The 14,986-nt window shown below is 48.6% G+C and overlaps 1 protein-coding gene across 3 annotated transcripts in view; it reads right to left on the bottom strand.

The window, feature by feature from the left end:
• Nucleotides 1-3,482: 3,482 nt before the first annotated feature.
• RASA3 (RAS p21 protein activator 3) overlaps nucleotides 3,483-14,986 on the bottom strand; it is a 180,308-nt gene continuing 168,804 nt past the window's right edge. For 2 of the 3 annotated variants that reach the window (XM_038762058.1, XM_038762060.1), the window contains 6 exons: nucleotides 14,070-14,188; nucleotides 12,241-12,323; nucleotides 11,086-11,294; nucleotides 8,165-8,268; nucleotides 5,858-6,041; nucleotides 3,483-3,571 (listed from right to left, as the gene is read on the bottom strand). In XM_038762058.1, the coding sequence (XP_038617986.1) occupies nucleotides 3,496-3,571; nucleotides 5,858-6,041; nucleotides 8,165-8,268; nucleotides 11,086-11,294; nucleotides 12,241-12,323; nucleotides 14,070-14,188 (775 nt within the window). In that variant the 3' untranslated portion in view covers nucleotides 3,483-3,495. The remainder of the gene's footprint in view (nucleotides 3,572-5,857; nucleotides 6,042-8,164; nucleotides 8,269-11,085; nucleotides 11,295-12,240; nucleotides 12,324-14,069; nucleotides 14,189-14,986) is intronic. The other variant, XM_038762059.1, reaches the window with a different exon arrangement.

Raw genomic sequence — 14,986 nt, forward strand, 5'->3', positions numbered from 1 at the left:
AGGGAGGGCCTGCTTGTTGCTATGAGGCGCCTGTGACATCACCGCAAGTCGGGGACCGAAGTAAAGTTTGGCTCTCACCCCGACGGGGATGGGGTAAGCGAGGCCGGTCCAGGCCTCCCCTTTCCGGGCCTCGGTTCTCCCCGAGACGATCGGATCGCCGTCCGCCGAAGAGCTGATGGGAGTCAGAGGATCTGGGTTGCTGACCTCCCTGCCTTTCCTCACTCCGGTCCATACTTCTCTGTGCTGTCTGGATCGTTTTTTGACAAAAAGGTTCAGGCTGCGTTTCCCCACTCCTCAGGAATCTCCGGTAGTTGCCCATCCACCTCTGCATCAAACAGAAACTCTTCGCCATCACCCTGCCCACTCCTATCTCACGTCGCTACTCTCCGACCACAGCCCTTCCCGCAAACTTCGCTCCTCTAACGCTCACCTTCCCACTGTACTTCCATCTCATCTACCGCCCTCTCTCCCATATCCTGCCTCAGGCCTGGGAAGTCCTCCCTCTTCACATCTGACAATTAGTCCCCTAACTTTGAAGCCACATTTCCTCCAAAAGGCCTTCCCTGCCAAAGCCGTCTTTTCCTCCTCTCCCATTCCCTTCTGTGACTGATTTGCTCCCTTCTTTCATCCCCCCTTCCCAGCCCCACGGCACTTATGTCCATATCTGTCATTTATTTATTTGTATTAATGTCAGTCTCCCCCTCTAGACTGTAGGCTCATTTTAGACAGGGAATGTGTCTGTTATATTGTGCTCTCTCAACCGCTTAGTACGGTGCTCTGCACATGGTAAGTGCTCAGTAAATACTACTGATTGGGTTTGAATCCCAGCTCTGCCTTGTGCCTGTTGTATGACCTTGGGTAAGTCCCCTCATATGTAAAAATAGGGATTAACTGCACTCTCCCTCCCCATTAAGATTGTAAGGCCCATGTGGGGCAGGGACTGTGTCTGATCCAATGATTTATTATATTATATATATTAATATAATAATATAATAAGTATATTTATATTATTACATTATATTATGTACTGTGCTTAGTACATGCTTGGTATACAGTAAGAGCTTAACAAGACAGAGTCAGAAGAACTTGGGTTTTAATCTCCGCTCTGCCACTTATCTGTAGTGCGACCTCGGGCAAGTCACTTCACTTCTCTGTGCCTCAGTTTCCTCATCTGGAAAATAGGGATTGAGACTGTGAGTCCCATATGGGGCAGGGACTTTGTCTGACCCGATTACTTTGCATCTACCCCAGCGCTTAGAACAGTGCTTGGCACATAGTAAACTTTTAACAAATGCCACAGTTATTACTATTTCCACGGGGCCGCAGGGCGTGTGTCAGACCCCACAACGATGGCAGTCTGCCATTCCCCCAGAGCCCCCAGACCGATTCCCTGCACGGCCCCACCTCTGGACCTGTGCTTTGCCTGGTTTCAGCCCCGTCCCGCTAGACGGATCACCTTGGGTCCCAAAGGGGTCCAATCGGGACAGCTCAAGACAGAGAATAATAATAATAATTCTGGTATTTGTTAAGCACTTACTATGTGCCAGGCACTGTACTAAACACTGGGGTGGATACAGGCAAATTGGGCAGACACAATCCCTGTCCCATGTGGAGCTCATGGTTTACAGAGGAGGGAACTGAGGCCTACAGAAGCAAAGTGACTCGTCTAAGGTCACACGGCAGACAAGGGGTGGAGCCGGGATTCGAACCCATGACCACCTGTCTCATGCCCGGGATCTGTAAAATGGGGATCGAGACTGTAAATCCCACATTGGACAGGGACTATGTTTGACCAGAGTTGCTTGTATCCACCCCAGCGCTTAGTACAGTGCCTGGCACATTGTAAGCACTCAACAAATCCCACCATTATCATTATCTACTACGCCACGTTGACACCAAGGCCTGGCTGTGGAAACAGCCACGCCAGGTCCCCAACTGACACCAATCCGTTTTCAGAAAGAATAAAACATTTGTTTTAATTGGCAAGTAAAATACAGTGTGGATCATTAGTATTTTATAAACAGAATATTAAGTTACAAATACATGTTAAAAATTGCAGTTCAGTCGTAGTCCCTGGGAGCCCCCCCCACCCCCGCAATTCCATTTTCTGCACCATTTTCCTCCCGCCCCGCCGTTATTTTCAGTGACATCGAATAAGGTAACTGTTTCCCCACTAGATTAAGGTTCGGATCTACAGTACGTCCAAATGAGAAGAGAGAGAGAAAGAACTCACGACGATGACTTCACCACACTATTATTACACAGCGCTTCTCCCCAAACCAGTCGGTCTAGCTGAAAGCCACAAGCCCAGTGAGAGAGCACTGGCACTGAAATGCGTTAGCAAACGACTCGATAACTGAGCTGAAGAGTTCATCTTTGCTAGATTATGGTCCAATCTGAATTAAAAAAAAACAACAAAAAAAAGTAGCCCCAGCCCCCCTTCCGATTACTCACTGTACCTCCGTTCCGAGGAGGAGTGGCCGACTAATGCCCAACAACGACAGTCACGGGTTCTTCCCTCCTCTGCCCCACTGCCACCTTTAATTAATTGGCACCAGTGACATCCGGAGTCACAACTTCCCGGTTCCTCACTGACCACACGTAGTCCAGGGGGTCTGACGCAGAGTGGCGCGTCTTTCTCGAAGAGCTCATTACAAAACGGCATTTAAAAACATTTAAGAAACGCTGCTGCAAAATGGTACACCTCGAGTCCCCGATATAAAACACCCAAAAGGTGGTGCCGGAGGATGACATCCGCTTTGAAATATCCCGGTGGGAAGCAAATCATCCTTCCCCGCGGCTGCTGAGGAATACTCAGCCAACTGGGCTAGAAGATGCTGGAATCTTCCAAGCCCAAATCGCCAAGGAGCCGACCTCCACGCCGGCCCTAAGCTGTCCCGGCCCAAAAGAGGGATGCTCTCCTCTGACGATTTCGAAGATCCCGGGATCTTGAAACTGTGGCGCGTACGCTTCCGACCCGGCCTTCTCTTCAGAACCGGGGTGCGTGGACGACGCAATTTGCCAGCCGCCGAGAATCGGACCCGTGTGAGCTGCAGAAAGACTGGGGGGGCCGAAAGCAGAGCGCAGTCGCGAAGCGTGGCTGCTGGAGGTTTGCAACAGGTGCGGGGCGTGATGTGCGGAGGTGGGAAACGGCCGGGAGGCACGTCAGACATCCCGCAGCGGGTGGGTTTGCGGCCACGGGTAGCCGAGCCCAGGTAGCCGCCACGGGACCCATCGCTCGCTTGCGAGAAGCAGAGTCACCATGGAACCACAGGTGACCATGGTTTGCTCACCCGGCGTTTCCAGATGAATAAAGTGCACAGCGGCTCTTGTAACAGCTCTCGTCGGAGAGAGAGAGGGAAAATAACGTCAGTTCCTTCGCTCCGCACGGATTCCCTTTTGGGTTTTCTTGTTGTTTTTGTTCTCCCTCCCCCGACGGCCCATCTTTTCACACCTTCTCGCTTCGAAGCCGCTTTGTCAGCTGGCCCTCGGATGTCAGATGGAATGAGCGGAGATCTCCGATTGCTGCCTGATGTAGCTCTGGAAACTCTTATCGCCGATGGGGTGCTCCCTGCGAAACAGCGAGGAGGAGAGGAGAGCGGGAGGGCCGGAGTTATACGATCGACAATGCTGAAGACGCGGGGACCGCACGGGAAACGTGGAGGCATTTGGGCCGGAAAAGGTTTTGCTACAGCGTGCTTTCATAATAATACGGGTAATCATAGGAATAATGATTTTTGTATTGGTTAAGTGGCGACAATGTGCCAAGCCCTGTGTTGAGCGCTGAGCTACCTACGAGACGGGGCAGACCCATTTCCCTGTACATGGGGCTCACGGTCTAAGTAGGAGGGAGAACAGGTACTGAATTCCCATTTTATAGATGAGAAAACTGAGGCACAGTGAAGCGAAATTGGAGAAGCGGCATTGCCTAGTGGCTAGAGGATGGGCCTGGGAAGGCAGAGGGACCTGCGTTCTAATCCCGGCTCCACCACTTCTCCACTGTGTGGCCTGGGGCAAATGAGAAGCAGCGTGGCTCAGTGGAAAGAGCCCGGGCTTGGGAGTCAGACGTCATGAGTTCAAATCCCAGCTCCACCAATTGTCAGCTGTGTGACTTTGGGCAAGTCACTTCACTTCTCTGTGCCTCAGTTCCTTCATCTGTTAAATGGGGATTAAGACTGTGAGCCCCATGTGGGACAACCTGATCACCTTGTGTCCTCCCCAGCACTTAGAACAGTGCTCTGCACACAGTAAGTGCTTAACAAATGCCATCGGTAGTATTATTTTATTACTTCCCTTCTCTGGGCCTCAGACTGTGAGACTTATGGGGGACAGGGACTGTGTCCAACCCGATTATCCTGTATCCATCCCAGAGCTTAGAACAGTGCCTGGCACATAGTGAGCGCTTAAAGAATACCATGATCGACCACCCAGACAGAGCTATTGGCCTCCAGGGAGAGCTTGGTCAAGGGTCAGCACGTGGTGGGGGGACCCTCTTTTCAGACGTGCAACCTCCCCTGATCGGCTCCTCCCCAAAGCCCCTACTATTGGGTCAATCCTTCCTCTCTATTCATTCAATCGTATTTAGCGAGCGCTTACCGTGTGCAGGACACTGTACTATGCGCTTGGGAGAGGACAGCAGAACAATCAGCAGACACAGTCCCTGCCCACAACGAGCCTAGAGCCTGTATCATGATTGACAGTCTCCTGGAGTCCATTTTCCCTTAATCTCACTTGACATAAATTGTGATCTACCCCAGAATCTCTGGCAAAACAATACAAAATCCCTTTCCATAGAGTAGTCTGTAACATGAAATATAACGGGCCTAATAGAGAGCACTGTTAGAGAGTACAATAGAACAATATACTAGACACATTCCCAGCCCACAGTGAGCTAAGTCTAAAGGGGGAGGCGGATAATAGAAATAAAGTAAATCAGGGATATGGACGTAAGTGCTGTGGGGCTGACGGAGGGGATGAATAAAGGGAGCGAGTCAGAGCGACGCAGAAAGGAGTGGGAGAAGAGGAAAGGGGGGCTTAGTCGGGGAAGGGCTCTTGGAGGAGACGGGCCTTCGATAAGGCTCTGAAGTGGGGGAGAGTCATTGTCCGTCAGATGATGATGATGATGATGATGGCATTTGTTAAGCGCTTACTATGTGCAAAGCACTGTTCTAAGCGCTGGGGGGGGGATACAAGGTGATCAGGTTGTCCCACGTGGGGCTTACAGTCATCATCCCCATTTTACAGATGAGGTAACTGAGGCTCCGAGAAGTTAAGTGACTTGCCCAAGGTCACACAGCAGACACATGGCAGAGCTGGGACTCGAACCCATGACCTCTGACTCCAAAGCCCGGGCTCTTTCCACTGAGCCACGAGGGCATTCCAGGCCAGAGGAAGCTGGCAGGCAGAAAAGGGGCCAGTGCCTTCCCCCAGCTGAATTAAATCTTCGAGCTTTCCAAAAAACTTCCCTATGGAAGAGAAGCAGAGAAGCAGCGTGGCCCAGTGGCAAGAGCCCTGGCTTTGGAGTCAGAGGTCATGGGTTCAAATCCCGGCTCCGCCAATTGTCAGCTGGGTGACTCTGGGCAAGTCACTTAACTTCTCTGGTCCTCAGTTACCTCATCTGTAAAATGGGGACTAAAACTGTGAGCCCCCTGTGGGACAACCTGATCGCCTTATAACCTCCCCAGTGCTTAGAACAGTGCTTTGCACATAGTAAGCGCTTAACAAATACCATTATTATTATTATTTATTATTATATGGTGGCTAGCTAACCCAGAATTCCCTTTTCTGCCAGTCTGCTGGTTCCCCCTGATTCCCAACCCCAAAGGAGTCTGGGACGAGCAGGCCGATGGAGACTTACTGGCTTCCGTATTTTGTCTTCTTGAATTTATCCCTTTTGTACTGGGCGTGCTCTTGTTCTAAAGTTCCCACGCTGGCAATGATCTGCTTTAGTGTTTTGTACGTCTCCTGGGGGTCGTCGATGAGAAACGTGGAATATTCCTCCTGCTCAGGGCCGTCGTAGACAGACTTGCTGCCGCAAGCCTCTGCAAGGACGTGGGGGGGTGGTTAGAAGAAACGGAGGGAGGGAACAGGAAATCTCAAACGGAAGCGCAATCAACCAGTCAGTATTTATTGAGCACTTCCTCCGTGCAGAACACTAGACTAAGCCCTTGGGAGAGTACAATGCCACAGAATTAGCAGCCTCGTGTCCTTGCCCCCCTTTTAGACTGTGAACCCACTGTTGGGTAGGGACTGTCTCTATATGTTGCCAACTTGGACTTCCCAAGCGCTTAGTACAGTGCTCTGCACACAGTAAGCGCTCAATAAATACGATTGATGATGATGATGATGTTGATGATTGTCTCTATATGTTGCCAACTTGGACTTCCCAAGCGCTTAATACAGTGCTCTGCACACAGTAAGTGCTCAATAAATACGATTGATGATGATGATGATGATGATGATGACTGTCTCTATATGTTGCCAACTTGGACTTCCCAAGCGCTTAGTACAGTGCTCTGCACACAGTAAGCACTCAATAAATACGATTGATTGCCCATAACGGGCTTACAAACGGAAACTCAATCAGTCAGTTAATGGTATTCACTGAGCGCTATTTGCAGAGCACTATACTAAGCCCTTGTGAGAGTACAATGCAACAGATTTCTTACTCTATTTATTACTCTATTTTACTTGTACATATTTACTATTCTGTTTATTTTACTAACGATGTGCACATAGCTATAATTCTATTTATTCTGATGGTATTGACACCTGTCTACTTGTTTTGTTGTTTGTCTCCCCCTTCTAGACTGTGAGCCCGTTGTTGGGTAGGGACTGTCTCTATATGTTGCCAACTTGTGCTTCCCAAGCGCTTAGTACAGTGCTCTGCACACAGCGCTCAATAAATACGACAATGAACGAATGAATGAACAGCATTAGCAGACATGTTTCCTGCCTATAACAGGCATTAAGAACATGAGCCCCATGTGGATCAGGGACTGTGTCCAACCCGATTGGCTTGCATTCATTCATTCAATCGTATTTATTGAGCGCTTACTGTGCGCAGAGCACTGTACTAAGCGCTTGCATCCACCCCAGTGCTTGGCACACAGTAAGCGCTTAACAAATAGCACAATTACGATTATTCTCCACACCCAGACAGAGCTAAACAATCTCCGGGGAGAAGCAGCATGGCTTAGTGGGTAGGGCACAGGCATGGGAATCAGAAGGACCTGGGTTCTTATCCCGACCCCGCCACATGTCGGCTGTGGGACCTTGGTCAAGTCGCTTCACTTCTCTGGGCCTCAGTTACCTCATCTGTGAAATGGGGGTGAAGACCCTGAGCCCTATGTGGGACACAGACTGTGTTCAACCTGATAAGCTTTTAGACTGTGAGCCCACTGTTGGGTAGGGACTGTCTCTAGATGTTGCCAATTTGTACTTCCCAAGCGCTTAGTACAGTGCTCTGCACATAGCGCTCAATAAATACGATTGATGATGATGATAAGCTTGTATCTACCCCAGTGCTTAGAACAGTGCTTGACACACAGTAAGTACTTAACAAATATCATCACCACCTTGTTACTCTCCCTAGCCCCACAGCACTTATGTCAGTATCCTTAGTGTAACTCTTTCCCTTATCTGTATGTGTTGCCGACTTGCACTTCCCAAGCGCTTAGTACAGTGCTCTGCACACAGTAAGCGCTCAATAAGTACGATTGATTGATCTGTCATTCGAGTGTGACTGTCTCCCCTTGTAGCACGTCAGCTCCTTGGGGGCCGGAACTGTGCCCACCAACTCTATTATTATCACAGCATTTGTTGGGCGCTTTTTGTGTGTCGAGCACTATTCTCAGCATAGGGGTAGATGCAAGTTAATTAAGTTGAGCATAGTCCCTGTCTGACATGGGATTTACAATCTAAGTAGGAGGGAGAACAGGTATTTAATCCCCATTTTACAGTTGCGGGAAACAAGGTACAGGAAGTGAAATGACTTGCACAAGGTCACACACCACACAAGTGGCAGAGCCGGGATTAGAACTCATGACCTTCTGACGCCCGGGCCCGTGCTCCATCCATTACGCCATACATCCGGGGAATCAGGTGGGCTGCAAGGAAAGCCCCATCGCTGTCCGCCCCACAGACTGACATTCGGCACATTCACCTTGCATTTTCTCCAGTTTCGTCATGTATGTGTTGAAGAGGGAGTAGATTCTCTCTGTCTCACGGTCGCCGTCTATATCGAGCTGTATGTTCGCCGGGAGCCCTCTGGTGAAACAGAAAGGAGTCTAATCATCATCAATCGTATTTATTGAGCGCTTACTATGTGCAGAGCACTGTACTAAGCGCTTGGGAAGTACAAATTGGCAACATATAGAGACAGTCCCTACCCAACAGTGGGCTCACAGTCTAAAAGGGGGAGACAGAGAACAAAACCAGAGCTCACCTCCTCCAGGAGGCCTTCCCAGACTGAGCCCCTTCCTTCCTCTCCCCCTCGCCCCCCTCTCCATCCCCCCCATCTTACCTCCTTCCCTTCCCCACAGCACCTGTATATATGTATATATGTTTGTACATATTTATTACTCTATTTTATTTGTACATATCTATTCTATTTATTTTGTTAGTATGTTTGGTTTTGTTCTCTGTCTCCCCCTTTTAGACTGTGAGCCCACTGTTGGGTAGGGACTGGCTCTATATGTTGCCAATTTGTATTTCCCAAGCGCGACGGGAAAAACCCAGCCGTGCACGCCGAGGTGATTCCACATTCAAGCCGCTGGGAAATACGGCCCAGGTAGGGGACCAAAGGTCACTGGTTATCATTCTTATTATTGTTATTATTATATCTGTTCGGTACTGTCCTAAGCTCTGGAGTAGATCCAAATCAATCAGGACGGACACGTTCCCCACCCCACATGGGGCTCAAAGTCATAGTTCCAGTGCGAAGCAGCGTGGCATAGGGATAGACAAAGTGAATTTGGGGGCTGGGAGTTAAAAATAAGCATCCAAACCTGAATCTTTTTTAGGCCTCTAAATCTGTCGAAAGGCCCTTTGAGACAAACCCATTAGCAGACAGAGACGGACGGTGGGAAAACCAGGGAAGAACCAAAGTAAAATTTGGGGAGCGGGGCTAAGCTGTGCAACGGTCCGGGTTCTCTGGCGGACTTCTGGTGAATTTGGGCTGACTGTATTTAACTGCCCCACTTTCGGGGGGCATAGGTTTTGCCACCCCAAAATGGGAGAGGGGCTATTTTGTGGGGAATTAAGTCTAACAATAAGAGGAGATGGAAAAAAAAAAAGGGGGGAAAGGAGGGAAGGGAAAGGTAAGAGTGGAGATACGATTGGGTGTCCCAAGTGTCCAGCAGCATAGGACTGGGAGGCCGAGGACCTAAGTGAAGTCACTTCACTTCTCTGTGCCTCATCTGCAAAATGGGGATTCATTCCCTGTTCTCCCACTTTAGACCGCATAAACCAAATGGGACAGGGACTGTGTCCGATATCATCATCATCAATCATATTTATTGAGCGCTTACTATGTGCAGAGCACTGTACTAAGCGCTTGGGAAATACAAATTGGCAACATATAGAGACAGTCCCTATCCAACAGTGGGCTCACAGTCTAAAAGGGGGATTATCTTTTATCTACCTCAGTGCTGAGCACAGGGCTGGAACCATACTCAGCGGTTAACCTTCATAACAATCGTTGGCTATCACTGTTACGGCATCCAACGGGCTTTTGATGAATTCACCTCCCCCCGTCTTATTTTTCCTCCGTCAGAATCTGCAAGTCTCAGGAAACTCCCCACCACGACCTGAGGTCTGTGGTTTTTATGACTTTCTGTCCCTTCTTCTCTTCCTCTCCCGGTGTGTGCGCCGCTATCGCTGCTTACCAAAATCCTCTTTGATTTCCTCCTCTCAAATCAGGGTGGGGGGGATATCATACGAGTAAGTGTGGTAGATATAAAGCCCCTCCCCGCCTCTCCTGCGGACCTCGGCTGGGACGGGGGATGAATAAAGGGGGCAAGTCGGGGCGACACAGAAGGGAGTGGGAGAAAAGGAAAGGAGGGCTTAGTCAGGGAAGGCCTCTTGGAGGAGATGTGATGGGGATGCTTTGCACACAGTAAGTGCTCAATAAATATGACTGAATAAATGAAGGAATGATGGTGCCTGTAGCCAGCAGGGAAAGGCAAGGAGGGATCACTGGGGTGCTTGTCAATCAATCAATCAATCGTATTTATTGAGCGCTTACTGTGTGCAGAGCACTGTACTAAGCGCTTGGGAAGTACAAGCAGGCAACATATTCCCCTTCTTCCCCTCAGGACTCCAGGCTGGGCTGACTTTTCCCTTTTGAGGAGGCGCGTCAGAAATTTCCAGAAAGACAGACCCGGGACTGTTTCCGTCGTCTGTGCGGTCCCCAAACAGCTGGCACCCCCTTACACGCCCGATCCCCGCGCCTTCGACCCTAAGCAGCATGGCTCAGTGGAAAGGGCACGGGCTTTGGAGTCAGAGGTCATGGGTTCAAATCCCAGCTCCGCTGCTTGTCCGCTGTGTGACTTTGGGCAAGTCACATCACTTCTCTGGGCCTCAGTTCCCTCACTGTAAAATGGGGATGAAGACCGTGAGCCCCCCGTGGGACAACCTGATCAGCTTGTATCCTCCCCAGCGCTTGGAACAGGGCTTTGCACATAGTAGGCACTTAATAAATGCCATCATTATCATTAATGAGGAGCAGGAAGGGGGTGACGTGTACGCACTCCAGTCCTCCCGTCTCTTCCCTTGAGCCCCGTCATTTCCGGGGGCTGCGGCGCGGGGAGCCACGGACCTCTGGGTTGCTGGTAGGGTGGCGGGGATCAATCAATCGTATTTATTGAGCGCTTACTGTGTGCACAGCACTGTACGAAGCGCTTGAGAAGTCCAAGTTGGCAACACATAGAGACAGTCCCTACCCAACAGTGGGCTCAAAGTCTAGAAGGGGGAGGCAGAGAACAAAACCAAACATAGTAACAAAATAAAATGAATAGAATAGATATGTACAAGTACAATAAATAAATAGAGTAATAAAGGAGACGGTGCCGTTGGGGCCCTTACCCTGTGCAAGGGGTGCAGCCTGGCGTGGTGTCCGAAGTGGCTTTGCAGCAGAGCCAGTGTCCGTTGAGGTAGGCCGAGGGGTGGTAGACCGTGAGCCGCTTCTTGTTGCACTGGCTGACCTTGGTGAGGATGTCGATCCAGTCCTTGGCCTCCACGCAGTTGTTGGCCTGGATGTACAGGGCCCTCTCGGGCTGAATCACCTGGAACATCTGGAAAGGTTCCCTCGGCGCTTAGTACGGTGCCCGGCACGTAGCAGGCGCTTAACAAATGCCATCGTCACTATTTATGGAGCGCTTCACTGTGTGCGGAGCAGCACGGCGTTGTGGATAGGGCACGGGCCTGGGGGTCGGAAGGTCCCGCGTTCTAATCCCGGCTCCGCCACCTGTCCGCCGTGTGACCTTGGGCTAGTCACTTCGCTTCCCTGTGCCTCAGTTACCTCCTCAAGAAAATGGGGATTGGGACCGTGAGCCTTTTAGACTGTGAGCCCACTGTTGGGTAGGGACTGTCTCTATATGTTGCCAATTTGTACTTCCCAAGCGCTTAGTACAGTGCTCTGCACATAGTAAGCGCTCAATAAATACGATTGATGATGATGATGATGAGCCCCACACGGGACAGGGACTCTTGTACATATTTCCTATTCTATTTCTTTTGTTAATGATGTGCATTTAGCTTTAATCCTATTTATTCTGCCAACTTGACACCTGTCCACATGTTTTGTTTTGTTGTCTGTCTCCCCCTTCTAGACTGTGGGCCCGTTGTTGTACTTGTACGGACTTGTACAGACAGAACTGCCCAAGGAAACTCTGTCCCAAAAGTCTAGAGGGAGGGGGAAAAGGATTTAAGACACAAGGCTTTAAAGAGCTTGTACTTCCCAAGTGCTTAGTACAGTGCTCTGCACACAGTAAGCGCTCAATAAACACAACTGAATGAATTTGCTTGTATGCACCCCCAGCACTTAGTACAGTGCCTGGCACACAGTAAGCGCTCAACAAATGCCATCATCATCATTATTATTATTACTGAACGGGTGACGAATGGGGAACCTGAAGAACGGAGGGTGAAGGAAAGACGCCATCAAATCTGCAGGAAGGACGGGTTTGGGAAACACTAGTCAGTTACCACCCCAAGCCCCCAGGCCAATTTGGCACTTACATTTTTCATTTTGAACGACTCTTCCTCCAGTTTCTCCACCGCCAGGATGTTCTCGATAGGAATGCTGTAGAGGGGCTGGTCTCCTGCAGAAAGCCGACAGATATGTGTATATATAAATATATACATATATATATATATATGAAACATATATGTATATATATGTATGTATATGTATATGTATGTATATATATATATATATAACATATATGTATATATGTTTGTACATATTTTTTACTCTATTTTATTTGTACACATCTATTTATTTTATTTTGTTAGTATGTTTGGTTTTGTTCTCTGTCTCCCCCTTTTAGACTGTGAGCCCACTGTTGGGTAGGGACTGTCTCTATATGTTGCCAATTTGTACTTCCCAAGCGCTTAGTACAGTGCTCTGCACATAGTAAGCGCTCAATAAATATGATTGATGATGATGATGATGATGATGACACGGACAGGAGAGAAGACAGGGTGAATGGGACAGGGTTTTACTACCACTCCAAGACTTTCCCTTGACTCCCGCTGAGGTGCCATTTACGCTTTGGAAGGAGCTTGGCTTTCCCTGGCAGGTGTAAAACTTTCTGCGGGACCTTGGTTTCCATTCTGGCTCTTTAAAGCCTTATGTCTTAAATCCTTTTCCCCCTCCCTCTAGACTTTTGGGACAGAGTTTCCTTGGGCAGTCTGGCCCAGAAAGAAGCAATAAGTGAATTTTGAGTTCTCATCATCGTTTAGGTGGACTGTTGGATGTTTCGAGACGCTTGAGAGAAAAATTCTGAGCATCGGTAGCAGAAGTGTTATATTGCTATCTCGTCCTCTCCCAAGCGCTTAGTACAGTGCCCTGCACACAGTAAGTGCTCAATAAATACAACTGACTGACATCGCTGGGAATTACGACTCCATTTTGGATTCCGAGCGGGTTTCCAATTTGCTGCTCTGAACCCATTGTCTCCCTTTCTTTCCCCATCCTATTAATACAGGCTTGATAAAACCAACAGATTCCGAGCCCTTTTTTAAAAAAAAAGCCTTTGTCAATCACAGCATTATCTCAATAACCCCCAGATAAACATTCATTCTATTTAGACGCGGCTTCTCCCCGCCCCTCTTAAGTGGACTTTGGGTCTCAGAAAGTGAGGCCTCTGAAAGGGCTGAAACCTGAAATTTGGGGAACTGAGAGGAAAGAGGACTTTGTTTATTTTCTTGTTTTAACTGACGAGGTTTAGCGTAGAGGATTGAGGATGAAACCAAGGATGAGGCGTAGAAAGTCCGAAAGAGATGATGGTGTGGGTTGGAAGTGGACAGAAAGAAACCAGCGCTTAGAAAATCCAAGCTAAGGAGGAGAAAGGTCGGGGGAGGTGGAGAATAACAGATTCCAAAGCAGGAGAAGTAAATGTGATCATTTCTTAATGAATGAAATTAATTTCGCACATGTGGATTTTATATGAATCAGAGCTGCCAGGGAAAAGGGGATTTACTTTGCCAAGTTTTCATTTTCCCCTTTTCTCCTGTTTTGTTCATTTCTTAGTATGGCAGTAGTAGAGTTCGGCAGGTCTTCCACTCACAAAGGACACCAAATTTGTCCAGATAATTTTGGGACTCTCACAGGGCTAGCTCCCTTGATACAGACGCTCCTGAAGAAAGGCTCTTTTCCCAGCAGGAACTAATTTAGTAATTTACCCGTCTTTCTCTCCTGCTTTTCAAAGTTTCCTTTTTCCCTTTCAGAAACCTCACAAGAGCAGAGACAAAGTCCATAAATACAGCGCTCTTGTTTTTATCTGAAAGCTGGCCCTGGCAAAAGAATGAAGTGGAACGATTCAGAGAGTAATTGAAAAGCGAACCTTTCTTGTTACCTTTGCTTTTCTGATAGGTAAATTCATGGTTTGTCAGACGAAACCACCTTTTCTTGAAGTTTTTCATGCCAAAGCGTTTTCTTCCTTGCGCCCTCTTTATCATGAACCTGTTGTAAAAAGACACATAGAGCTAGGTGGGGGCTTTATCTATATATGTATATATGTTTGTACATATTTATTACTCTAATTATTTTACTTGCACATATCTATTCTATTTATTTTGTTAGTATGTTTGGTTTTGTTCTCTGTCTCCCCATTTTAGACTGTGAGCCCACTGCTGGGTAGGGACTGTCTCTATATGTTGCCAACTTGTACTTCCCAAGCGCTTAGTACAGTGCTCTGCACACAGTAAGCGCTCAATAAATACGATTGATTGATTGATTTATCTAAGAAGAGTCCTTTCTGCCCTTCCCAGATGGAAGCAGCGTGGCTCAGTGGAAAGAGCGCGGGATTGGGAGTCAGAGGTCATGGGTTCTAATCCCGGCTCTGCCACTTATCAGCTGTGTGACTCTGGGCAAGTCACTTAACTTCTCTGTGCCTCAGTTACCTCCTCTGGAAAACATCTTCATCTGTGGAAGCAGTGTGGCCTAGAGGATAGAGCACAGGCCTAAGAGTCAGAGGGCCTGGGTTCCGATCTCCACTCTGAGGGTATTAAACGCTTGGGAGAGTATAACAGGACCCTTGACCTTCTCCCCCCCAGGCCCGTGCTCTAACCACTACATCCTGAAGCAAAGTAAGGGAAGGCCCCATCAATCAATCAATCAATCAATCGTATTTATTGAGCGCTTACAGTGTGCAGAGCACTGTACTAAGCGCTTGGGAACTACAAGTTGGCAACATATAGAGACAGTCCCTACCCAACAGTGGGCTCACAGTCTAGATCTGCTCTGAACTGGCCACCCGGA

Source organism: Tachyglossus aculeatus, chromosome 20 (assembly GCF_015852505.1).
Source record: "Tachyglossus aculeatus isolate mTacAcu1 chromosome 20, mTacAcu1.pri, whole genome shotgun sequence".
Lineage (NCBI taxonomy): Eukaryota > Metazoa > Chordata > Mammalia > Monotremata > Tachyglossidae > Tachyglossus > Tachyglossus aculeatus.